General features: G+C 48.5%; 4 protein-coding genes across 4 annotated transcripts in view; 1 reads left to right on the top strand and 3 right to left on the bottom strand.

The window, feature by feature from the left end:
* The window catches only part of LOC119206994 (uncharacterized), a gene marked incomplete at its 5' end in the record, with an annotated part of 242,444 nt that overhangs the window by 92,842 nt on the left and 126,649 nt on the right, over positions 1-22,953 (top strand). The gene's annotated exons all lie outside the window — the stretch shown is intronic.
* On the bottom strand, positions 314-9,980 carry copa (COPI coat complex subunit alpha). Its single transcript, XM_037457368.2, has 30 exons — positions 9,758-9,980; positions 9,267-9,380; positions 9,077-9,150; positions 8,744-8,824; positions 8,541-8,617; positions 8,262-8,371; positions 6,563-6,672; positions 6,157-6,256; positions 5,837-6,055; positions 5,602-5,752; positions 5,424-5,490; positions 5,260-5,335; positions 5,090-5,172; positions 4,486-4,711; positions 4,208-4,346; positions 3,941-4,103; positions 3,693-3,839; positions 3,396-3,585; positions 3,212-3,307; positions 3,006-3,094; positions 2,782-2,905; positions 2,570-2,659; positions 2,355-2,458; positions 2,041-2,187; positions 1,795-1,935; positions 1,495-1,677; positions 1,293-1,403; positions 1,030-1,191; positions 552-746; positions 314-419 (listed from the first exon to the last, which is right to left on the bottom strand). Exons 1-30 carry the CDS (start codon positions 9,795-9,797, stop codon positions 360-362), a joined length of 3,669 nt encoding a protein of 1,222 aa, XP_037313265.2. The 5' UTR covers positions 9,798-9,980; the 3' UTR covers positions 314-359.
* On the bottom strand, positions 11,519-14,971 carry pex19 (peroxisomal biogenesis factor 19). The gene is made up of 8 exons (XM_037457680.2): positions 14,838-14,971; positions 13,467-13,558; positions 12,967-13,129; positions 12,799-12,884; positions 12,522-12,704; positions 12,254-12,424; positions 11,967-12,011; positions 11,519-11,798 (listed from the first exon to the last, which is right to left on the bottom strand). Exons 1-8 carry the CDS (start codon positions 14,899-14,901, stop codon positions 11,709-11,711), a joined length of 894 nt encoding a protein of 297 aa, XP_037313577.2. The 5' UTR covers positions 14,902-14,971; the 3' UTR covers positions 11,519-11,708.
* Positions 17,585-22,746, bottom strand: si:ch211-106k21.5 (uncharacterized). Its single transcript, XM_037457569.2, has 2 exons — positions 22,596-22,746; positions 17,585-19,639 (listed from the first exon to the last, which is right to left on the bottom strand). The coding sequence occupies exons 1-2, from the start codon at positions 22,723-22,725 to the stop codon at positions 18,417-18,419; spliced, it is 1,353 nt and encodes a 450-aa protein (XP_037313466.2). The 5' UTR covers positions 22,726-22,746; the 3' UTR covers positions 17,585-18,416.

Below are 22,953 nucleotides of genomic sequence, written 5' to 3'. Positions count from 1 at the left end.
ACAGCTGTGGCCAGATACCACAATCATACACACAAAGACGCCAGGGCATGAACAGAGATTTTATTTATTTTCATTTTGCCTAGATACACCGGGGCAGTGCTGCTCCCTTAATTATTAATCTCATACAAGACCGTAAGGAGACAACAGTTGAGTTTAAAGCCACAGCAGAGAGATACACACACAGCAGCTCATACAAGACGCAGCATTTAGCAGAAAACGTGGCGCATGGAAAAAGATAGTTAAAAGGGAGCAAGAGGTTTTACATCACTGTGAGCAAATGCACATCTGCTTTCATTTCCCGTGATAATAACAGTATTATTTATCCGTGGGTGTGTTTGTCTTTTCTTCCTCGTCTCCTCCTAACGGAACTGGAGTGGACTCACACGCAGGCCGATCACATCCTTACCGATCTCAGTCGCCTGGAAAATAAAAAGGGAAATTAAAAAAAGAAAAAGGTTACAGAGGTGAAATGATTTTTATTTTTTTAAACTGATTTAAAAGAACAGTGATGCAACCCGTTGTTAATGTGAACGGGGGACGCCCCGGCGTACCTGTGTGACCCTGCAGATCTGGCCTTTGTAGGTGGGGCAGTAGCAGGCCCCGGACAGAGGGCACTTCTCAACGGGACGTCCGCGGTACAGAGGGACGAAAGAGGCGGCGCACAGGTCGAATGGATTGTGGGGGTCGTAGTTCAGCTGGTGGGCGTCGGTCAGGGTCTTCTCACAGGCCGCCAAAATCTTGCGAGTCTGAATGGTGGGGGGGGGACATTTAGAGCGATGGTAAGGCGGCAGAGTACTTAATCCAACCGACTGCGTTTAGGATTTCAAAATATAACCCGGAAAGTGGTGCTAAGATTATCTCAACAAAAGCTTTAAATACCACAAATGTGTTCTTTACAGAGATTATTTTCTGCAGTGATTCAAAATCCAATTTAAATCCCTCATTGCCTTTTTGGCCCTTACAAAAGGAAGCAGTTGCCTACAAAAAGGAGCTTCCAACTCGAAACTGAAAATCACAAAATGAACAGACCTGCTGCGCGACATCCGGCTTGGGCCCCAGCTCGAGGAGCCGCCGGGCGAAACTGGCGGCCGTCTTGAAGTTGCGCAGCTTGAAGAAGAGGTTCAGAGCGGTGCGCAGCACCAGCACCATGTGGACCGGCTGGAGGTTACAGTGGGTGAAATAAGCAGCCATCTGGACGAGGGGGGGGGGGGGGGGGGGAAACCAAAAACAACACAGGCGCGTTAGATGGTCAGTCTAAAAAACAGCAGCTCTTTCAATGAAGAGCGATTTACCTCACACAGCCTCTTCTGCTGATCCAGGGTGTCTTTAGGCAACTTCTTCCTCTCCGTCTCCATGGTCAGACCCACAATGTACTCCCTGCAGATGGTGATCAGCTGCTGGGCCTGAAACACATCACCCGCTTATAGAGTCAGGCACGTTGAGCAGCCAGAAGGCTTTGAAAATGTGCCACGATTGGAGTTTCAAGTCACTGACCTCCGCGATCTCCTGCTTGTTGTCCACCACCAGCAGAGGAACCGACAGCAGGATGACCCTGAAGCGCTCGACGGCTTCCTCGAAGCGGCCGGACGTGGTCAGCTGGTAGCACTGCTGCAGGCGGGCGATGAGGTCGGAGAGGCGCAGGCCCACGGCGGGCAATCCCTGCTTTGCGCCGCAGTCCTAAAAACCGAGGAACCGAGTACACTTTAATTAATCATTTGAATGAAATCCACATCCGTCTCCACCTTTCAGAGCATAGTGTGATTCTTATGAGAAGGGGGGGGGGGGGCGCTGTACCTTCCAGTTTCTCTGCGGTTGGCCACGCAGGCAGGGCAGCGAGGGCAGGCCCAGGTAACAGGTGCGGCCCCTGGACAGCGTCTGCATGAACAGCGACTTGTAGGGCTCGAAGCTCACAACTCCCACCTGGTCGTGGAGCAACTGGGGCACACAGGGGGAACAATAAGCGTCAGGAAAGAGAGGGAACCAAAAAAAACGATAACAAAATGTATTAAGAAAAACAAAAACAAAAACCCGAAGACATACTCGCATAGCCGTTTCAAAGGAGCCAGCTAGGATGTGGTCCACCGGCAGCTGGGAGTTGTTGCACCACATCTGCGTGGGGCTCATTCCTTTGGTCGGTGGGACGAAGAAGCCGTCTTCGGCTCCTCCACCTGCACCGCCCGGTATGTCCTGACGGATGGGGGAAAAGATACTGTACTGTGAGGGGCGGGGCGGGGTCGTCCTTTTGAGACGTTAGGTATAAAAACTCCAATAACCTCAAGGAGACCTGACGGGTAAACTATCGACACTGTTCCTGTGCCGACTCAGGTTTTTATGATTGGTGGGATTTCACTCACCAGCTCTGGAGGGAGGTCCAGGTCTTCCTCCACCTCCCAGCCTCCTCCTTCCTCTTTCACGCCACCTTCTTCCCCGGAGCCATCCTGGGCATCCATGAAACCATCTGAGAGACAGAAGAATGTATTCATACAAAAGATGCAACTCGTGGTCCAATCCATTTACTTTAAGGCCAATGTTTAAAAATATAAAAAGTGCTGAGTGACAATGAATTTACCTTCATCCAGCTGGAGCTCGGCATCGTCTCCCCAGCCCTCTCCTCCCGGGGCCTCCATGTCCAGGTCGGCAGCCATCTGACCTGCTTTCCCTGAAGCAGAAAAACATGGTTTTCACTCTGGCAAAACCAGTTGCCACAACAAAAAAAGTAAGGTATTTTTTTTTTTTTAATTCTGACTTTCAACAATTGGGACTTTTGTACTTCTGACTCACCCTTTGCCGCAATGGCTCCCTCGAAGAAGCCCTTTGACACTGTTAGCAGAGGCCAGTTGGTGTCCAGAGGGTTGATGGGTGGAGAAGGCTGCAGCAGCTGTGCATCGGGATCAACCTCTGGCACCTGCAGGACAAAAAGACCCACCATTGCTTTAGTGAGATTATGTATTTTCGTGCTACGTTGATAATCCGTGTACAGAGAATGTTTTTTATAAAAAGCACACCGTCTCTTTCTCCGGGTCAAAGGTCTCCTTCAGCGCCTCGGCCTCTTCGTTCAGCCCATGAGTGGCGGCGGTCAGGTAGGCCAGAGACTCTGGAAACACACACAGAAAAACAATGAGATGGACGTAGTGGCTACGGTATGCAGGCACCTGGTTGAAAATAAATGATGAATTAATTATTACGTGATGAAGATGAAACTTGAACTCACTCTGTCCACAGTTCTTGAGGATGCGGACCCTCTCACTGACGTCTCCCAGGTAGAGAGCGGCCTGGTAGTGACCGCTCATGTCCTTCCTGATCTCAGCTACAAGAACAAAAGACTATTGGATGCAAGTTCACGGGCATCACAGGACGCCACCGCATCTTTGTTCCTTCAGTCTCAGGTCACTCACCGATCTTCATCATCTTGCGCAGCTTGGCCAGGTTGCCGGTGATGAGGTAGAGGAAGGTGAGCTTGTCGAAGTTCTTGGTCCTCTGGTAGCACATCTCCACGACCTGGTGGTGACCCTGCAGCAGCGCCGCCTCACCCAGGCGCTCCCAGCAGCTGCGCTCGTCCAAAGCCTTGGCCGCCTCCAGAGCGACCTGATGTCAAAATGATGCAAAAAGGCAGAGGAGGGGGGGGGGGGGTTTCTTCAAACTACAGCTCCAAATCCAATTCTGTCTGAAAGGTGTATTTAGCAGCAGCTCACCTCGATGTTCCCACACTCCAGAGCCAGACTGAAGCGGGTCTTCTCATCCTTCACAAAGTGAAGCGCCACCTCCGGGTAGCCCTTCTTCTGCAGGTAGGCAATGATGGACTGGCCCACCAGTTTGGCATTACGCACCATGTGGAGGACCTGGAGCAACAGCAACGAAAAGGAGTTAAACAGAAATCCACAAAACCTTCCTACGTTGAGTCTCAATACTCCAAAGAAGTAGGCTTCGATGTTTTATCCACCTCATCATATTTGCGGTTGACCAGGGCCAGTTTGAAGCGGTACTCTGTGGGGTCGATGGTGAGGACGCGCGGCCTGCACTCCCTGTCCAGGCAGTAAACGCTGTTCCCTCGGACGCGGGTCACGTAGATGGGCAGGTCCAGGGTCCTGATGATGCCGTGATCACTGCAGGCAAACACGGCGAGGGCTCCACGTTAGAGGCTTTCAATCGATGATCGTCTACTCTTCCAGCTATGAAACCGACTGCTGCTGTACTAGGCGGCGCTTACCCGGAGGTGAGGGCGTATTTGATGTGGTTGGAGGTGGTGTAGATGAAGACACCGCTCTCGTCCCAGGCTCCACTCTTCACTCTGATGTTCTCGTGAATGTTGCAAAGACTCTCCAGCTTGCGGTTGCAGATCATGATGGCTGAGGGACGAGAAAAGGGCCCAAAAACAGATTTATATTGGTTTTCTTTCATTTTTCACATTCCCCGTCTAGTTTGAAACCAACAAATAGCTTCCTAACAAAGGAGAAGCCGTCGGCACCACTGCGCTCATCCACCCACCGTGCTTGGCCAGCAGAGCCACGTGGCTGGTGTCGGCGCTCCACACCACGTACTTCACCTTGGCGATCTTCACCGTGGCCAGAGAGCGCTTCTGCTGCACGTCGAACAGCGTGACGCCGTCGGCGTCTCGCAGCAGCAGCGAGCCCGTGCCGGCGTAGAAGATTTCCTCGCAGCTCGGCACCTGGACCTTCTTCACGATTTCGTTCTTCAGGTTCTTGATCAGCAGCTGCGAGTGAGATTGGAATGTTTTTAGAATGAGCAACAAATAAATAAAAATAACCAATGCATATACTCAATAAATAGTGCGCAATTAAATACATAAAGAATGATACCATGAAAATAAGTTATTATTATTACTTAAATCTTAACATTAAATGTGAGATTTGAATAAATTACACTAAGAACATCCACTGATGGGCTACTTTTACCTGTATAAATCATACACACTTTAAATTAAGTCAAAGGGTCAATTTAAATGTCCATGTCTGCCTTTCAATTATTTGCTATGAATTCCCTAACTTTCCAGATAGAGTCCATGTCAAGTTATTACTTTATTCTACTTCAAATCATCTTCATAACATCTGGATCTTGCAAACAGACTTACAGAATGCATACGGTCCAAGACAGCAAACCTGTTCCTGGCCACCCAGACGGCAGTCAGACCAGACGACCTCTTCCCCTCCGGTGCTGAGAAAAAAAAAAAATTAAAAACACCTTACACGAAGCAACAAAGATAATGAAAGCAAAGTGTGAGGAAAAAAACATTTTTTTTACCATCAGGGTTCTGAGAATCGCTTTCTTTGGGAATAGAGTAGAGGTCATAGGTGCTGTTCTCCAGGTTGGTCGCCCTCTGCAGGAGGTAAAGAGCATTGAGCATTAAACATCAGCTGTAGATACCAGTTTGCATTTGATTTTTTTCAAAAAACAAGGACTCTTACGGTGCAGAGCAGGACTGCGTTCTCAGCGGGGTTGTAGGACATGCTGAACACCGGGAACTTCGACCCACTAGGAGAAGAATCGAGATCAAACGTCACGTTACGCTCACTTCCACCCAAATATTTCCTCAAAAAAAATTAACATTAAAGGAGGGCGGCGGGTCAGAAGCAGACGACCGACCTGCGCAGCTGCATCACAGCAGTGTCCTTGCTGCTGTTGAAGTCCAGCTGGCGGAGGAAGCGGTCCTTGACGTAGTACAGCATGTTGCCGTGTACGGCGTACGCGGGGCGCTCGCGCTCCAGCTTGAACACGATCATGCCGCTGTCGTGACCTGGGGATGACACACAGGCACAAATATTCAAGTGACACAAGTTACACATGCGTAAAAAAAAAATCCTCCAGAGTCCCGACCTACCGGCAGCAAACAGGTTGAGGTTCGGGTGAGCCCCCAGCACCCAGAAGCGATCGTGGTCCCGGCGGAAGGTCTGCACTCCGGTCCTCTTGGACATGTCCCACACCCGGATGCTCTTGTCCTCAGAGTTGGACAGGATGAGCTCCTGGCGCGGGTGGAAGACGGCACAGGACACGTTGTTGTAGTGACCGCGGCACGTGTCCAGCTCCCACGCTTTGGACTCTGGAACGTGACACGGACGGATTGAATAAAAAATAAAAAAATAAAATGTCAGGACGGGCTTCAGCTCCATCGCGTGGACGACCTGCGCCTGCGTCGCATACCGTTCATCCTCCAGATCTTGACCTGCCGGTCGTCGGCCCCGGACACAATGAGCGGCATGGTGGGGTGGAAGGCGGCCCAGTTGACCCCCCGGTCGTGACCCTGCAGACAGACACACAGTCAAGTTCCACTAAAAAGGTGCCGAGTCTACATTTTTTATTACTTTCATTTGAACACACACACACACACACACACACACACACACACACACACACACACACACACACACACACACACACACACACACACACACACACACACACACACACACACACACACACACACACACACACACACACACACACACACACACACACACACACACACACACACACACACACACACACACACGGGATTGTTTTTATTCTATGGGCTGGACACGTCAGACATGTGACACACGCTGCTCACCTCAAGGACGTGCTTAACAACCGCATCAGAGGCACCGAACAAGTCGACACCGGAGAGGCCGCGCACGTCCGTCTCCACGGCGCCGGGGGACAGGTTCTTCTTCCTCAGACCTGGAACCAACATTCAGGGCATCGCGTGCAAGGAAGGAGCCATATTTATGTTACACAAGTCCACCAAAATACAGGGGAGGAATAAACCGAGGTACGAATGATTCAAATAATGAAATATTAAGCAATATAAAAGGGACGGAGCTTATTTTTTTTAAAGGAGGGAGAACTGTTGGACCATTGAACACACAAACAGCCCAAATACACCAAAACAAGCTTTGCTCTCTCGGTCCCTGCCTTCTTGAGTCTGTAAACCATCGCGTACGGTTGATTTGGTTAATGAAACACACACACACACACACAGAAGAAAACCACCATTACATGATTGGCTTAATTTGCAGTGAAAGATACGGATTTGCTTTCAGACTCAAGCGAGAGCTGGGACTAAAAAAAATGAGAATGAGAAAGCACAGCTTGCATTAATGATTCCTGGCAATGAAAGACGTGGTGAACAGATGGTTCAACAGCACCATGGAGATGACACGTGGAGGGGTGGAGGGAGGGGTGGTGCAGGTGTGGATGTTTCCAGCGAGAGCATGGGGTAAGGAGGTCACAGGGAGCGCGTAGACCCGGCTGATGTGGGTGGGTGGGTGGGTGGGTGGGTGGTGGTGGTGCGTGACGTTGTAAAAGACGTGCTCTGGTGGGGCGTTGGATGGCAGGAATACGAGTAGCTGTTCTTTAGTCTGATGCACTGTACCATGCAGAGTTAATACAATGCAACATGGCTGTTATGGGTTAGGAATTAAGTTGGCTCAGAGTTGGGTAACTTTTAGTACACAAATATATAGACTTGTATATTTGCTGTTCTATGTTGAGTAGTAAAGCTAGTTGTGCAAATGTCATGCCAGGAAGAGTCCAAAATTAAATGGTTGAAGGTTTAAGTTCATAAGATAAATACTTTCAAACTAGTTAGTAGTTACGGTTCATCATCTTGATGCATTTTATATGAATGAAAAAATTGTAAGTAATGGGGGAGGAGATGCAAATTCCTTAATTAAGGTAAAAAAGTAAGCGTCCCTGGAGTTAAATGAATGCAACATGGTGAGTCAAGCGTGCAATTTCTTCACCCTGCTATAATGTAGGAGCTAATAAAAGCTGAATGTATTAGTGTAACCATGCTCTTTGTGAGAAAATGTAGACGTTAAAGTAGCCCAAGGCAGCATTTTGCATTTTGACAGGTAAGCAAGTGAGAGGTAATGAAAGACAAGTAATGGTTTAGTTAATGAGAGAATAAAAAGGAAGAAGAAACAAGCATAGATTTCAAGAGCATGCAGAGGCACAGAAACACATCCCCTTTCTTATTTTTGTCTGACCGGTAAAATCTTTGAGAACAGCTTCATTTAGAAACAGCACAGAATTGGTTCTCAGAATACACAGATTTCCCGGTCAGACTTTCTGGGAGGAGAGATGTTTCTGCAAACAGCCCATAGAGATTTGTCCTCTACAAGTAACTGAGGAAGAAGAGGTGGTTCAGGACTTTAAATGTGTCCTGTTCCTTCCTCGTTTCCTTCATACCACTCTACCCTCCCACCCCCCCCCGCCCCAGTCAACCCAGCCCGCTGCCCACTGCTCAGCCGTCCCCAGGCGCTCACCGGAGATATCCCACACTCGCACGGTCTGGTCCAGACTGGCTGACACCACCAGGTCCTCAGATGGGTGGAACTGGGCGCACATCACGTAGTGATTGTGGCCGGTCAGCACACTGCAGGTGAGAGAGGAAAAAGGGGAGGGAGTCAGAAGATAACAGGAAATCTTTCTTCTTAATAAGCATCGGTTGGGTAGGTTGTATGACATGAAAGGCCCCATGTTAGAATCTTTATTATAACTAAACAGTCCTGTTATGAACTATGTTTCTCTTGAGCGTGTGTTACCAGACGCAGGTCCTTGACTGCCAGTTCCAGATGCGAATGGTCTGGTCATCCGAGGCGCTCAGAATCCAGGCGTACTCCTGCAGTGAAGAAAATGGTTGGATTAATTAACTCTAACTCTAATTTGCATGGACAGGATGATGGAGTCACTCTGTACCTTCAGAATCAGAGAGAAGATGTATTTTGACAGTATCAACACAACTCACATGGTGGAAGAAGGTAGTTCTGATGTAGTCAAGGTGTCCAAGGAGAGTGAAGAGGCAGCGCCTCAGTTTGTAGTTCCACACCTGAATGAAAATAGGAATACTTACTCAGCATGTACATGTACAGCATTTAGACATAGTGTAAGAATTACATGAATTAGGATTATGACTTGATGGTCAACACAAAATTATGATCTAATTTAAAACTTTTAATAGCATCCGTGGCTTTCAAATTATGAGCATCACAATAAAGAAGTCAAGAAAGCATAAAATAAAAAAATATATATTTAATACAAAATAAATGATTCGTGGCAAATTAGTGGCAGCTAGTCTCACCTTGATTTTATAATCATCTCCTCCAGACACAAACAGGGGCTGCTGCTTGTGGAAGTCAATTCCTCTGACGGGACCTGTGGCCGCCCAAAAAAAAGCCCCACACGAATTACATCAAATACAATATAATAATAATAATAATAATAATAATAATAGTCTGATAGCAGACTACATCCACTGCACCGCTGCTCACCATCGTGCTCATCGAACTTGTCGATCAGTGTGCACATGCGATAGTCCCACAGCTGGATGACGCCGTTGTGCAAACTCGCCAGAACCCATGGCCTCTTCGGATGGAAAGTCAGGCCTGAAATAAATTTAAAAAAAACAGTTGATCAACACCGGTGCATACGGTCAATAAAACACGTATTGGATTATAATTGTCGTCAATGTCAGGACAGCTTGCGTTATTGTCCACGTAAACACACAGACGTTTTACACAAGTTAGCGAAGTTGAACGTTGGATTGCTAAAGGGTAGCCTAGGGAAACCTTCGTGTTTTCAACAAAACCACATTTAAACAAGACATGACAAACGTTTTTAAATGTGCTATGTATACACATAACTAAATACCTTATTTATAGACATAACGTGCGTTAAGAAAAATCAACAATCGATCCGGATAACGTCGACGAGCTACCGTTAGCGCCTAAGCTAGCTAGCTAGCTAGCGGGCAGCATCTTACCTTTGACACGGGCCGACTTGGTTTCAAATTTTGTCAACATCGTCTTTTGACAATAACACAAGTCACAACGTTAATGTCGTGGAACGACGTAACTCCCCGCGGACAAAAAAAAACTCAACGACTCGAATATTCCCAGATAGGTGAACTCAGGCTGTCGGTTCGCCTTCGCCCATTTAGCCGATTCTGTTTCCTGACACGTAGCCCGTTTTGTCTTCCGGTTTGTTGAACAATAAAGTTGTGAGCGGAGGATTTGACGCAGAAAGCTCCACGGCGGCGGCGAATAGATCCACAGCGCATAGAACCGAACTGACAGGCACGCTGTTGATTATTCCATTGCGGCTGATCTACGCGGACTGTTTCTACAGTCTGCGCTTCTATAGTTGTGGAAAACACAGGGTCCATTTCTCCAGCTGTTTGAATCTCCATCACTTCGCGTTCAGCTCATTCGTGTTTTTAAGAGATCTATAAATGGTCTGTAAATCTGTAAATGGATCCTAATTAAGTAATAAATATATAAAATAGGTAGGTATAACCCACAACACTGTCTGAATGTGGTTATAATCACTTGCTGCTGCTAAAATTGCCAAAAGCTGGGACTAATAATTCACAACATACACAGTTTGCGTTATACCATTTTATTTCATATATTTACGAAACAAGACGGTCAAATAGGAGGCTTTTTTTTTTTTTTTTTTAAACGTTGCCGTGGGCTTGTGTGCATTGGCCCTGAGAGTTGGATAGATTCCCCCTCGTCCACATGGACCTCCACAGCAGCCTCCACATGGACCTCCACAGCAGCCTCCACAGCAGCCGCGTTTAGTGTAAATCCACCGCTGACTGAATCCTTTATTCAACAGTAACTGATGAGTCGATGGTCACGTGACCTCCCGTCCTCTCGCTCTACGGGCGCTGAGGTGTGCGCTGGTGAAAAGTGGCCCTGCCGGAGTAAACAAAAACCCAACCAGGCCAAGCCAGCGTGTCATCAGCCCCCCCTCCCCCCGATGTTTCTGTATAAAGGACGGACAACTCTGGAAAGAACGCCGTGTTCTGTCAATGGAAATGTCTTTCCTAGCCGGGAGCAGACGAAACATCACTCTGCACGTGACAAACACCGGGAATCACTTTGGACAGAAACTCTACACTCACCACAGCAGAGGCATACAGGAGTAAATATCTTAGGTGGGTGAGGGGGGGGGGCTTTTTAAATTAGTTGTTTGAATTACAATCCCCGCTGGAAACTTCTAATGAGGTGTTCGATCCTCTAGTATTTTTTTTTTGTTGCATTTAAATAATGAACAAAATGTACATTACTTTTCTTCCCGTTTCCTCAAACGTTAAAAAGTAATTAACTCGTTAAGTTACAGCCTGCACAGAAACAAAGGCGTTTTGTTAATGAAGTACCAAAGAATTATTGCTTACTTGGCGTAAAAATGGGACGAGATCGCAGAATTCACACCACTGTAAAACTATAATGTTAAAGCGCTTAGTTGAATGACGGCAAACCCTAAAAGATCAATAATAATAACTTAAGTCATCTTGCGAAGGCACCGTTAATACCTGTGAGGCTGTTTGATAGATTTCATCTTTCACCATGAGGGCAAACAGTTTAGTAAAAAAAAAAACAACAACACGAAAGAACAGCTGTGGGTTTTTTCTTTTTTTAAAGTAATGGCGTTAAAACTAAACCGTGAGGGAGCCGCGGCAAACGCAGACCGATTCAGAAATGTCCCGCTGATTGTAGACATTGGAGGGAGAGCTCGGTGTGTGTGTGTGTGTGTGTGTGTGTGTGTCTCCTTGAGGGAGAACGGTGTCGAGCGGTCCGGTCGCTCTCCTGCCTGACTTTTGCCTCACAACCCCCCCCCCCTTTCTTCCCCCTCCCTTCTGGTCGTCCGGCGCACACGGAGGGACCCGTTGGTTCCGGTGCTTCTGATTGGGCCGCACCGCCGCCTCATCACATGACGGAGCACTGCTCGCCCGCCCCGGCCCCCCCGGGGCCTCCGGGGAGATTGAGGGACTCCATGTCGAAGTTGAAGCCTGGAGGCTGGAAGACAGAGGAGCAGATATTCTGATTCATTAATGTGGGGATGCTGATTTTTTCCAATGTTCCAATTTAAAAAACTTTCTTCCCCCAGAAATGAGTCAAAGTTGACTATGGAACGTCCACGAGCAGTTTGCACATTTGTTTTTTCGCAGAGCAGCGGAAACTTACCGCGTCGCCGGCGAGCTCTTTGGGCGGCTGGCCCAGGTCCTGAAGCTGCAAGTAAAAAACGTTATAATCCGTGATTGAGTTTCATTCTCTCTTCAAATTTAAGTAAAGGATAATGAGAGTAATAAGAGTTCCAACTTATTGAGCGATCTGTGTCACCTAAATAAGTCGCAGTTACGGTTGAATGCTGATTCAAGAATTACAAAACAAAAGACATCGTAGCAAACACCTGGGCTTCATTAACACTTAACATTCCATGAACCTAAAGGTCCAACGCGCCCTGTGTTTACCTTCTGCATCAGCTCCATGATGCTCTCAAACTTTCCTTCTTTATCCTCCGCCCCCGGTTCCTCGTTCTCAAAGCTCTTGCAGATTTCTCCCATGATTTGGGCCTGCTGCTCGTAGCGCTGGAAGTCCTCCGGGCTGAGGCTCGCCTTGTTGTCCTCCAGCCACTCTGGGTACTGGGAGGCGGGGAGAGACATTGGCGAATCACGAGTGGCTCCGGGTGACGGGTGACCACGGGCCGCAGCGATTTGCCCCGGCGACACAAACGCTCACCTTGGCGGTGATCTCTTTGAGGGAGGGGTAGAGCACTTCTTTGGAGAGGAGGTTCTGCATGATGGACTGCATGACCGGGAGGATGTTCCCGTCGTCGCCGCCGCCGCCTCCTCCCTCGCCGCCCTCCTCCAATCCCAGGCCCTCCAGAGCCTTGACGAGGTCGTCCCCGGCGAGCCCCGAGGACTGAGAGAGGGAGAGACACAACACACCGAGCGTCGGTAAACTCCTCCATGCCAACGGCAGATTCACAACAATCGGCTCCTTGGGATCCGCCCACCTGCAGGTTGTCTGCATTTTTGGCCAGGCCACGCAGGGTGTCTTTGAGGCAGGAAGTGAATTCCTGCTGGGAGGCGGTGTCGGTGCCTGTGCAGACAACACGAAACGTTTGGGCTACGGGAACCATGAAAGTGAGAAGAGGCACATGCAGGCCGCTCGGAGAACGTACCAACTTTGCCCGCGGCCTCCGACAGTTTATGGAAGTGCTGCAGTAACTCGGGCTCCTCGTGGGCCAGCTCAGTCATGGCCTTCTCCCACTCCTCCCTGGCTTGGGTGGCCATGTCCCCCTCAAAGAGAGTCTCAAAGAGTTTGCTGTCCTCAAGCAGAGGGGGCTACGCAGGAGGATAAAACACACGTAAAGCTCCTGATTAATAACTTGTATCAGACCACAATAGTTTTTTGTTTCACTGACAATGTCTGTTAAACAGTTGGTTCTTTAGCCAGTCACTGGTTGCAGCAGAGAAGCGTCGTCTCTAATGGGGGCGGGGCCTGAACCGTGTAAACAGTTACTTGTTGCACAACAGGCCGAATCCAACACTTGACAGCAGCAAAGGTCGTCTGGCAATAAAACTAAGAAAATCAGAGATATAGCAACAGAGCTTCCATCTGTCAGAGTTTGACAAAAAGTGGATCCTAAGACGAGGCTCCGTCAGTACAAGGAGAACCGACCTTCTCTGCGCCGCCGGCGGCTGAGGAGGAGGCGGCGGCTGCAGGTTCGGGGGCTGGAGGGGCGGGCGTCTTGTCAAAGTCATCCAGGGCGCCTTCAAGAAAAAGACAATGTCAGAAACATTGTTTCATCAGTTTAAGCTGCTACGGGACTGAAACATGAATCTCCACACAGCTCCTGCAGTGAATTCCTGAGGATTTGACCACTGAAGGGATTTCTGTCCTGTATTTTCCTGCGGGGTGGGGCTGCATAACTGTTATTTTTAAGACTATGAGACCAATTCAAGACTTTTCATAAAGCAAAAGGAGAGCCATGAAACAAAAAGTCCGTTCAGGTTTAACAGGGAACAGCTATCTAAAACGGTGCTGTTGGAACCGTACTGGGTCACGCTAATATGCAGCTGGTCCGCTGTGAGATACATTAAACATTATGTTGTCAGTTAGTGTAACCGTGCTGATAACAAGCCCCATGAAATGCAATCTCTAAAACAATAAAAGGTTGTGAATCAACCTTTCACACAGTTTCACAATAATCCGGCCATGACAGCTGCAGGTGAGGAGGTTCTGTTTGTTTGCAGGTCTATTTTATTAGACACCATTTATTTTAACAGAAGGAACCAAATAAACTGACATTACAACATTTGACTTGTAAACTGAGGCAGAAAATATTTAATGATGAATGAAAGCAAATATGTTTTGAGTAGAATAGTGTGGTTGTTGTTGTTAGTAAAACTCAATGATATTACTATATTACTTACTAATATTATTATTAGTACTTAACATGTAAACACAGGTGTTCTTTTATCAATAAAAAAAGGGCAAAGACATCAGCCAGAGTGAAAAAAAATCACAAGCCATTCACTATGTGAAGAGCTGAGGGCGAAATGAGTCATATTACATCTCAAAACAACAACACTGCACATAAACAAACTCGTGTCACTGCACAAGCTCACAAACAACACCTCGATCTGCTGAAGCAACACAAATCGAGCTCGGACACGTTTTAAAGAACGTACGAAGGAGGTTATTCACGCTGCAGGGGAAGAACGACCCAATCAGGGTCACAGCTAGCGAAGTTAGCTTAGCATTAGCAAAGTGCTCCACTCGCACATCAACTCGCACATGGCACGTTTTATTAGGGCGCTTTGGATAATAATAATAATAATAATAACAATAACAATAATAATATAACGACCGGTCCGACTGTCAGTGATACCTCCAGCTAATTATTAAAGGACAGTCTAAAGGACCCAAGCGGGAGGTCCCACCAAGCTAACCCCAGAGAGAGAAGGAGGAGGAGGGGGGGGGGTCTCGGTCCAATCACGACAAACCGTCCTTAGGTTAGAAAAGTCCGACTCGAGGGTCAACGCTTACTGTCCAACAATTCGTCCAACTCGGCATCGTGTCCGCTGGACGGCTCCCCTGTTCCCGACGCCATGATTCTCCAAACACCCACCGGGCAGCAGCGAGCGACGTCTCCGACAGTTGACGTTTCCGTCGGGAGGGAAAGAATGTCGCACAAACTATTACGTCACTGCCCGAGGGTAATGGAACCGGAACGTGGCGCCCCCTGGTGGCACTGGGCGGGAGCGACAGGACCCAAGGTACACACGAGTGGGAAGGATGTTGGGTGCATTAGCTCCTTGGAAATGAAAATTTAAAAATGATTTAAATTTTAAAATGTTGCCGCAGTATGGAGTCCACATGGAAAATGTTTAGGAAGCAAGGAAGGTGTGTATTAATCACTTGCTACATAAGTAAATTAAGGTTTTTCATCAATGTAGTGTATATTTCAAATATAATAAATAGTTGTACAAAAAAACACACACACTATAAATACATAAACCATGACATTCAAATAACTCCCCCACACCACAAGTCTTATACAACAGCACCAGTATGACAAAAGTAAATAACTGCAACTTTATAAATCCACAAAGCTAGTGTAAACGGCAGTGACGTTGGCACCATGACCTCAGTGATATTTAAATGACACTGTTGACCTGTAGAGGGGATTTGTAAAGGTTTCGTGGGCGTTGTAATGGTTATTTAAGTGCTGTGCCAGGTGGGCCCGTCGCACACATCTCTCGGGCCTTTTGTCGTCGGCTGCCCCGCTCTCTCGTTGGTTTTTCACATCGTTAAAGCGGCGTGTTGTAAATCCGAGTCCGGTTAATCCCCTGACTCTGTTTGCTCTCCCCTGACAGCGTGTTTATGAGCTGTCCCGTCCTCCGTCATCACTGTGGACTTCCTGAGACCCGTGAGCCTCACGGCGCCTGTAACACATTGGCTTTTATTGCCAATAGATCAATGCCTTGGTCTCAATAAAAGGGCCCTCGGTGTGTCTTGAGTGGCCGATGAGTAGATGGCGCTGTTGACGCGCAGCCGAGAGGCCTCACCGCCTGCATTTACCTCCTAGACACAGACGCATAAAGGCTCCATCACGGACAGGAAACAAACATCTGACACATTCAACGCCAAGGCAGAACGTCCATTTATAATATCCCTTATTTATTAAACTACATACGTGCTGTTTGTTCTGCACATTCTTCTGATATCTCACTTGCTTATCAGTCATACTGTATACATTTACACAAATATTGTGTATAATATAATCAAGTTCGGCAATGAATTTCTGTACATAATTACCACGCTGAGATACTTATTTTGTGCTTTTTACATCACCGCATTTCTTTGGCAACATGACCTGCTTTGCACACTCCCCTTGTGTGTTTGTGTCTCCATCCTGAGTCAATCCAAACTCAACGGTTGCTGTGTGATCTTGATCGGTGTACTGGATCAGCACCGGCCAGGGGGGGGGGTGGGAGGCTCAGACCTCCGAGAACTGGACAGACTGATTATACGGAGTAACCCAATGTCGTAATTATGACTTCCCACGGCGAGTGAAATCAGAGCTCAGTGGAAAAGTGGGATTTCGGGGGGGGGGGGACCCGAGAAAACGTCTGCGCCACATCATTCTCAGGAGATGCTGTCGCGTCGTTTACAGTCGCCAGGCAGAAATCTTGAGAATTTTAACAAATTTTTAATTGAAATGTTAATACATAGAACAAAAAAAACAGTTAAGAAATGCAAGTACAAACATGAATTCAATTCAGTGCTTTTGTTTCTTCTGCAGCCGCTTCAGCATCAAACAGATTCATATCACTTCACTTCAAACTCAATCACGGCTGGAACCAGGATTACAGAAATACTAATCTCTAAGCTCATCCCGCTCAGTAGCTCAAAACCAGGTTGGATTTTTAATTCTTATTCAGTAAACCATCCAATATCATTTCTGTACATTTGTATTTCTTAACATGAGGTTATGAACTTGTTGTTGTGTCATATTTTACGGCCTTCAAGTGTAATGAAATTAAAATACAGTAAAAAAAAACATTAAAACATTGTTTGCCTAAAGTTAATTAAAAAAAAAGTTTAAAAAAGGTACAGAGGACCTGACCTCGGTGAGCAGAAGCTGCGTTAGCAACGTGTTATCTCGCTTTGTACAAAATAGAGGCATCGACTCATGTGTCTTCGGGGCATCGGTCAGTAAACTTTACAATGACGACGAATAAAGCTTTGATGGAAAAAACCTTTAAAAAAACAACCTGGAAAATACATCTGTGTTGTTTTCAGGAAGTTGGACACCGAGGAAGCTGCCTCCCTCCTTCTGCCCCCCTCGAGTCCACCTCGATAACCTCCTCCAGGACGCCGCTGATGTTGCGTGTTGCTCCTTTTTGTGTCTCCAGTGTCGTTACTAAAAGAGATTTTGATCTCTCAGCGCCTGCATTTGCAGCGGAGCGCCCTGATATTTTCCAAACATACGTGCACATTTTAGTGCGTGACGAAAAAGACTTTTCATCCCTGCAACACGTATGGATGTAGACTTCTCACCAGCATTGCACTGGGATCGGTCACTGTGCAGAACCTACATTTCTGCATGTGACGGACCCAGAAACATCCTGCAGGCAGCGTGCTGTGTAACAAACCAAAAATGAAATGAGGTGAGGTAAATGAAAGCTAACAAAAGTTTGCTTGAGTTAGAAAATGACTGTGCATTGAAGACAAGAACCTTGCGCTTTGTTAACTGCAACATTAAATATCTCAGTTGGTTCCGGAGTGAAAAAAAAAAAAGAGTAAGGGCTCCGTTTCAAAGCGTCACTGCGTTCCTCGGGTCCCACAGGAAAAGCCCCGGATTAAATCACTTCCTCTTACATTGTGATGGCGATGTGGTCGGACCGCTCTCTCTGTGCCAGTAGATCACACACAGTGTCTCTCTTTGGTGTATTTAAAGGAGTCATTTGACATTTTTGAAACAAAGATGCAACTTGTGTGTGAGTTCTGTAAGGACGGGATTCTTTTAGCGTAGTTTAGCATAAAGACTCCAACGAGGAGTCTCTCTTTGTGGGGTCATCCCAGTGCTCAACATACTTATACAAAACATGAACTCTGCCACAGTAGGGACATCAATGTATGAAGAGAAAGACACGAATTAACCTAATGTGAAGGTGAAAAATTCCAACATCAGAGAAAATGGTTTGAAGCTCAGCGATAGTGAATGCTAGCGCTCGCTAAACTAGCATTAGCTCACCCTTCTACAGTAGATTTTTCCAAGTATCAAACTAATGGGATAATTCGTTAAGATTTGGACCATTCTAAATTATTCCAGTCTTTATGCTAAGCTAAGCTAACGGAGTGACAGACCTGTACGCAGGGCCTGGGAAGCTTAGTTACAGAGGTCAAGTGTCCCAATATAATTTAAACATTTAAGATGAAATAAACAGTAATAATTTGAGTAAAAGAGCATCCTTATAGATACTGAAGTCAAAGATAAACAAACCAGCAAGAAAAGCAACTAAAATGACCTCATCACTAACATTTGGAAGCAGATTAAAAGAATACGGATAATCTATTTCTAAAGGAAAGCAAACGTTGAACCGCTCCTCCGAGGCGGCGTCACGAGAGGCTGACGTCCTCGTACTCGCCGTGGTCCGAGTCCTCCAGTTCGATGCCCGGCACCAGGCTGTAGTACTCCGTCGACTGGGTCAGGTACGCCTTCTCCCTGTCGGCCGAGTCTTTCATCACCTCGGTCACGCTCACCGAGTCCGGCTCCGCCCTGCCGGCCGCGTCGGGCCCCCGGGGGCCCCGCTTCGCCTCCGCCGAGCCGGAGCCGCCGGAGGACGGACGCCGCGGTGGAAGGGACGCCTCGGAGCCCAGCTTGATCTCCACCTCTTCGTAGATGTCCCTGGTGCTGCCCAGGAGGGTGGAGGCCGGGCGCAGCGGCAGCTGGTTCTTCAGGATCCCCTCGCCGCCGCTGCCGCCGCCGCATTCGGCCTTCTGCCTGCCGCGATGCTTCTGGCCGTTGCAGCCGGCGGCGGCGGCGCCTCTCCTCTTCGAGGCGCTCGCGGGCGCCTCTTTCCTCTTGCTCCCGCAGCACCAGCCGAGCACCAAGCCGGCGAGGACGAGGAGAGGCAGCGCGATGAAGAGCGCGGTGAGGCCGGCGGGGCGGCAGGCGTCGTCGAGCCTCACCGACCACACGGCCCTGCCGGCCCGGTGGCGGGGGGAGGCGCAGGTCAGGTTCCCCACCAGGTCCTGCAGCTCAGTGGTTCTGTTGACCCTCCTGCCTTCCTCCAGGGCCTCCAGCAGCGAGCAGGAGCAGTCCCAGGGGTTTCCGTCCAGCTGCAGCCGCCGCAGACCGGCCTTCCGCAGCAGAGAGGCCGGCAGGAGGCGCAGCCGGTTCCCCTGCAGGCGCAGCGTCCGCAGGTCGTCCGAGTCCCGGAGGAACCCCTCCGGGAGTTCCCCAATCAGGTTCCCGCTCAGGTCCACCTCCGCCAGGCCGGGCTGGCCGGCCAGAAAGTCCCTGGGCAGCGCCGTCAGGCTGTTGTGAGCCAGGTAGACCCTGCGCAGGGCGGACGGGCCGCCGCCGCCGCCGGTGTGAACGGAGCTGATGTTGCAGAAGGAGAGGTCCAGCGTGTCCACGTCGGACTCGTTGGTGAACGCGGACCAGGGCACGTGGCCGAAGGCGGAGCCGGAGTAGTTCAGGCAGCAGGCGTCGGCGGGAAGCCGGGCGGGAAACCGGGACAAAACAGTGGCGGCCGGACACGCACAACCCACCGCAGCGAGTCCCGTCTTCACCGCTAAGCTGAAAACCAGCAGGGCCCCGAACTGGCAAACCATCTCTGAAGGAGAAAGAAAAGGAAAATGAAAAACACACACAGAGACTTGACTTCCCCGGTGTGCCGTGTCTGCGACCCACAGAGCGCCGCGGCGTCTCTCCCGTTACGCAGCCCCACCTCCAGGGTCTCTCTCTCTCTCTCTCTCTCGCTCTCTCTCAACCCTCTGGATCCTCTCGGCGCAGACCTGCCGGCCGCAGCCCCAAGCGACTCCCGGTTGCCGTGAGGATGGTGGGAGTCGGCATGGTGACGCGGCTCGCCCCTCGGGATCAGGAGTCCAGGCTGCGCTGGAGAGGAAACAGATGTCGCCGCAAACCGTCACGTGGGGCGGGGAGGGTGGAAGGGGGGGGGGGGGCGCCGTTAATTGACGGATGAAAGTTGCGCAAACATCACGCGGAAGCTGAACAAGCAGGTTATCTGGTTTGTCTGGTGTAGAATAAATAGTTTATCAGACTCCATTCAGTGAGTTCTCCTTGAAGAATAAACTCAGGGCCCTCTTGGTTTGGTTTAACCTAACTTGGTTTGGTTTCTGTATTTTAGGTTATTTCTATTTTGCTGTTTTGTCAGTAGAGGTCTTCAGTACCAGTCCAACAAAGTATAGTGCAGCAACAGTCAGACAGGACAATTAAAAAGGAACAAACAAGGTTATGGAAGGTCCTTAAATAATGTGGAACTGCTTAAATCCACTGTAATTTCACGTAGAAGAAATTAAGGCTGTACTTTAATCTCAGCCTTCGCTGAGAGGACCATGACAACTTTCGGGAAAACCCTGCCATTGGACACGTAATTGCCGGTCACCTTCCAAAACTCCCATGTACTCGGTGACGCTGCCTGAACATGAAAGAACACGTGTGGTCGACTCAAGCAGAATAGTGTAGGGATAGTGTGTGTGTGTGTGTGTGTGACGTCGGACCTCCTCTCACACACACACACACACACACAACTCCGACAGCGGGGACAACTCACGAAGACCCCGAGGACGCCCTCGACCCCGAGGACGCCCTCGACCCCCGAGGACGCCCTCGACCACACCTGCTGGTGAGAAGGAGCTCAGTGCGACTGAGGAACAAGAAATCACATTCTCACCCGAGCAGATCTCGTCTACCTGCAATGGTCCAGAGATAATGGATCAATTAGTCTACTTCCAAAAATGCGAACATTTACTTCTTTTCTTTTGTCTTTCGTAGACGGGAAAGCGAATGACTTTCGACTGAAAGAATGGAGAATACGGTGAAACAAACGCAGGAAGTGAGCGTCGAAGGAAAGGAGGATGATGTCATGTTTTTCCAACAGGAGACTCTGCCCGAGCACACGGGAGGATGAGAAGGTTTCCCACGTTTACTTAAACTGATCCGTGACAACGTCGTAAAGGATATGTGATACACTACGGTAAACATTTCATCATCTATATACAGACATCAGTCAGTGGGTAAAATGTGAAACAAATCGGTTTCCTCTGCCGCCTTTCAGAGCTCCAAACTCTATTTACCAGATTACACCGCAGCAAGAAAAACAACCAATCAGAGCCGAGCAGCCACTCGTACGGCAGCCAACCTCTGGAGTCTGGTCAAAAAGTCAAACCTTGAACCAAGACCCTGTTTCTGCATTGCCTATTTCTCATAGATATTTTGACCTTTGAGCTGTAAAACGGGGAATCTTCTTTTACAAAACGCACTAAAATATCAGTTTCAGAAAAACATGGAGGGACTGCAGTAACAGAAAGAACCTTCATTCGCTCAGTCTCGCTCCGTTTGAAGGTCGGATCAAAGCTCCCGAGCAGAAGTGTGTCGATGTCTGCCCGATGAATCTATTTTCAATATTCACTCTCCTTTTAGCTCTGCTTTTGGTCTCCACCACCTCCAGCTGGAAACATCTATCTCTTTAGCGGCCAAAATGCTCCTCCAGAAAATAGAGAAAGGATGTTTTTTCCATCACTGAGGCCTTGTTTGGTGAAATATATTCATACACCTTAAAAAAATCACTTGGCACAGGTGAATTTTCGGATATGCAAAGCTTGCTTTTTGCTTTTAATCTCAAACTTTAATCCTTGAACGGTGGTCTGAGGCTCCTGTTAGTGCCCCGTCATCTCCTATCGTTGCACATCATCTCACATCATCTCGCTCCCTCATTATTTGCATGGCACGCAGCGATGTAAAAAGCTTTTTGTCCGGCCCGATAGCCATCGACACGCAACGTATTCAGAGCTCGGTGTGACCGAGCAAAGTTTGGATGAAGTAAGACTGTATCTGTTGCCAGTTCCATGAGTCCACCACTCGAAGATAACTCCCACCTCAGCCTGATAACACAAGCATTCTGCAGGTGATCGAGTCAATTCCAATCTGACAGCAGGGAGATCTGCACATTTGAGTCGAGGCGGCGCCCCAAAACATTGACGTGGGAGTTGATCTTTGGATTTTGGAGACACTCGTCACTGAGCCTTTCGGTGGGGGGGGGGGGGTCTTCATGCAAACGGAGGGACCCTCAGTCTCCTCTGGGTGTGAAGAGCGGGGCTTTCAATCCTGGGGAGAGTGGGGTGACCTCACTTTCCAACAATGTGAGCAGCTACGGCTTCCTCCGAAATAACCGTAATCCTTTGAACTCAATGTTTTGTCGTTTTAAAAGGCTAATTATTTCATTTTTTATAGTTAATATCATTGGAACGCAGTGAAGCGAGGTAAAGAAAATATAAAAATATTTAAATCCAGAACCAGTTTGATTTAAACAAAACAATTAAAAAAACTACAATTATAGAGACAATTTTCCGGGTTTGGGTTTTTGAGGAAAAGCTGGGGTTGCTACGTAGCACTTTAACCCCTGACCTCGGGTTCGCTCTAAGTCTGTCGCCACTACATCCCAGTCCCACGTCGTACTCCAACTGCACCCCGTGACTAAAAGCTTCTAAGGACACGCAAAGCGAACGCGGCCGGGAGGCTCACCTGAGGAACAACGCGTCTCGTCTTACCTGTGAGCGGCGGGTCTGCTGCCGTCCTCTCGCCGCGCACCTCTGCTCCTCCGCCGGGCCCGAGGGCGTGTCTTCCCCCCCCCCGGAGGGCGGAATGTGGGAATACAGCTTTCTGTAACAGTGTGCGCATGTAGGTGTGTGTGTGTGTGTGTGTGTGGGACGGGTGTTAATTCAATTGTTTTCTTTTCTTTCCCACGCACGTTGTTGTTGCGAGTGAAGATGACACGTTAAGAGTTCGGCTGAAGGTGTGTTTAGATGCTGCTGCGCCCCCTGGTGGCCGAACCCGACCCCCCGCACTGCAGCACCAAGGACAGATCATTGATGCATTCATGTGTACATTTAAATGTGAATAATGAAG

This window comes from Pungitius pungitius, chromosome 15 (genome assembly GCF_949316345.1).
Source record: "Pungitius pungitius chromosome 15, fPunPun2.1, whole genome shotgun sequence".
Lineage (NCBI taxonomy): Eukaryota > Metazoa > Chordata > Actinopteri > Perciformes > Gasterosteidae > Pungitius > Pungitius pungitius.
Note: the sequence above shows the minus strand (reverse complement) of the source record. Positions and strands in the feature narration are given on the sequence as shown.

What these genes read in the sequence shown, in the direction of transcription:
- copa (XM_037457368.2), bottom strand. Translation starts at nt 9,797, where the DNA reads ATGTTGACAAAATTTGAAACCAAGTCGGCCCGTGTCAAAG. An exon ending in GCTGTGATGCAGCTGCGCAG is followed by an intron (nt 5,491 to 5,601) that starts GTCGGTCGTCTG and finishes TTCTTCTCCTAG; the next exon opens with TGGGTCGAAGTTCCCGGTGT. An exon ending in AGATCTGCAGGGTCACACAG is followed by an intron (nt 420 to 551) that starts GTACGCCGGGGC and finishes TTTATTTTCCAG; the next exon opens with GCGACTGAGATCGGTAAGGA.
- pex19 (XM_037457680.2), bottom strand. Translation starts at nt 14,901, where the DNA reads ATGGCGTCGGGAACAGGGGAGCCGTCCAGCGGACACGATGCCGAGTTG. An exon ending in CCGCCGGCGGCGCAGAGAAG is followed by an intron (nt 13,130 to 13,466) that starts GTCGGTTCTCCT and finishes CCTCCTGCGTAG; the next exon opens with CCCCCTCTGCTTGAGGACAG. An exon ending in TCATGGAGCTGATGCAGAAG is followed by an intron (nt 12,012 to 12,253) that starts GTAAACACAGGG and finishes TTTTACTTGCAG; the next exon opens with CTTCAGGACCTGGGCCAGCC.
- si:ch211-106k21.5 (XM_037457569.2), bottom strand. Translation starts at nt 22,725, where the DNA reads ATGCGCACACTGTTACAGAAAGCTGTATTCCCACATTCCGCCCTCCGG. An exon ending in AGCAGACCCGCCGCTCACAG is followed by an intron (nt 19,640 to 22,595) that starts GTAAGACGAGAC and finishes TTTCTCCTTCAG; the next exon opens with AGATGGTTTGCCAGTTCGGG.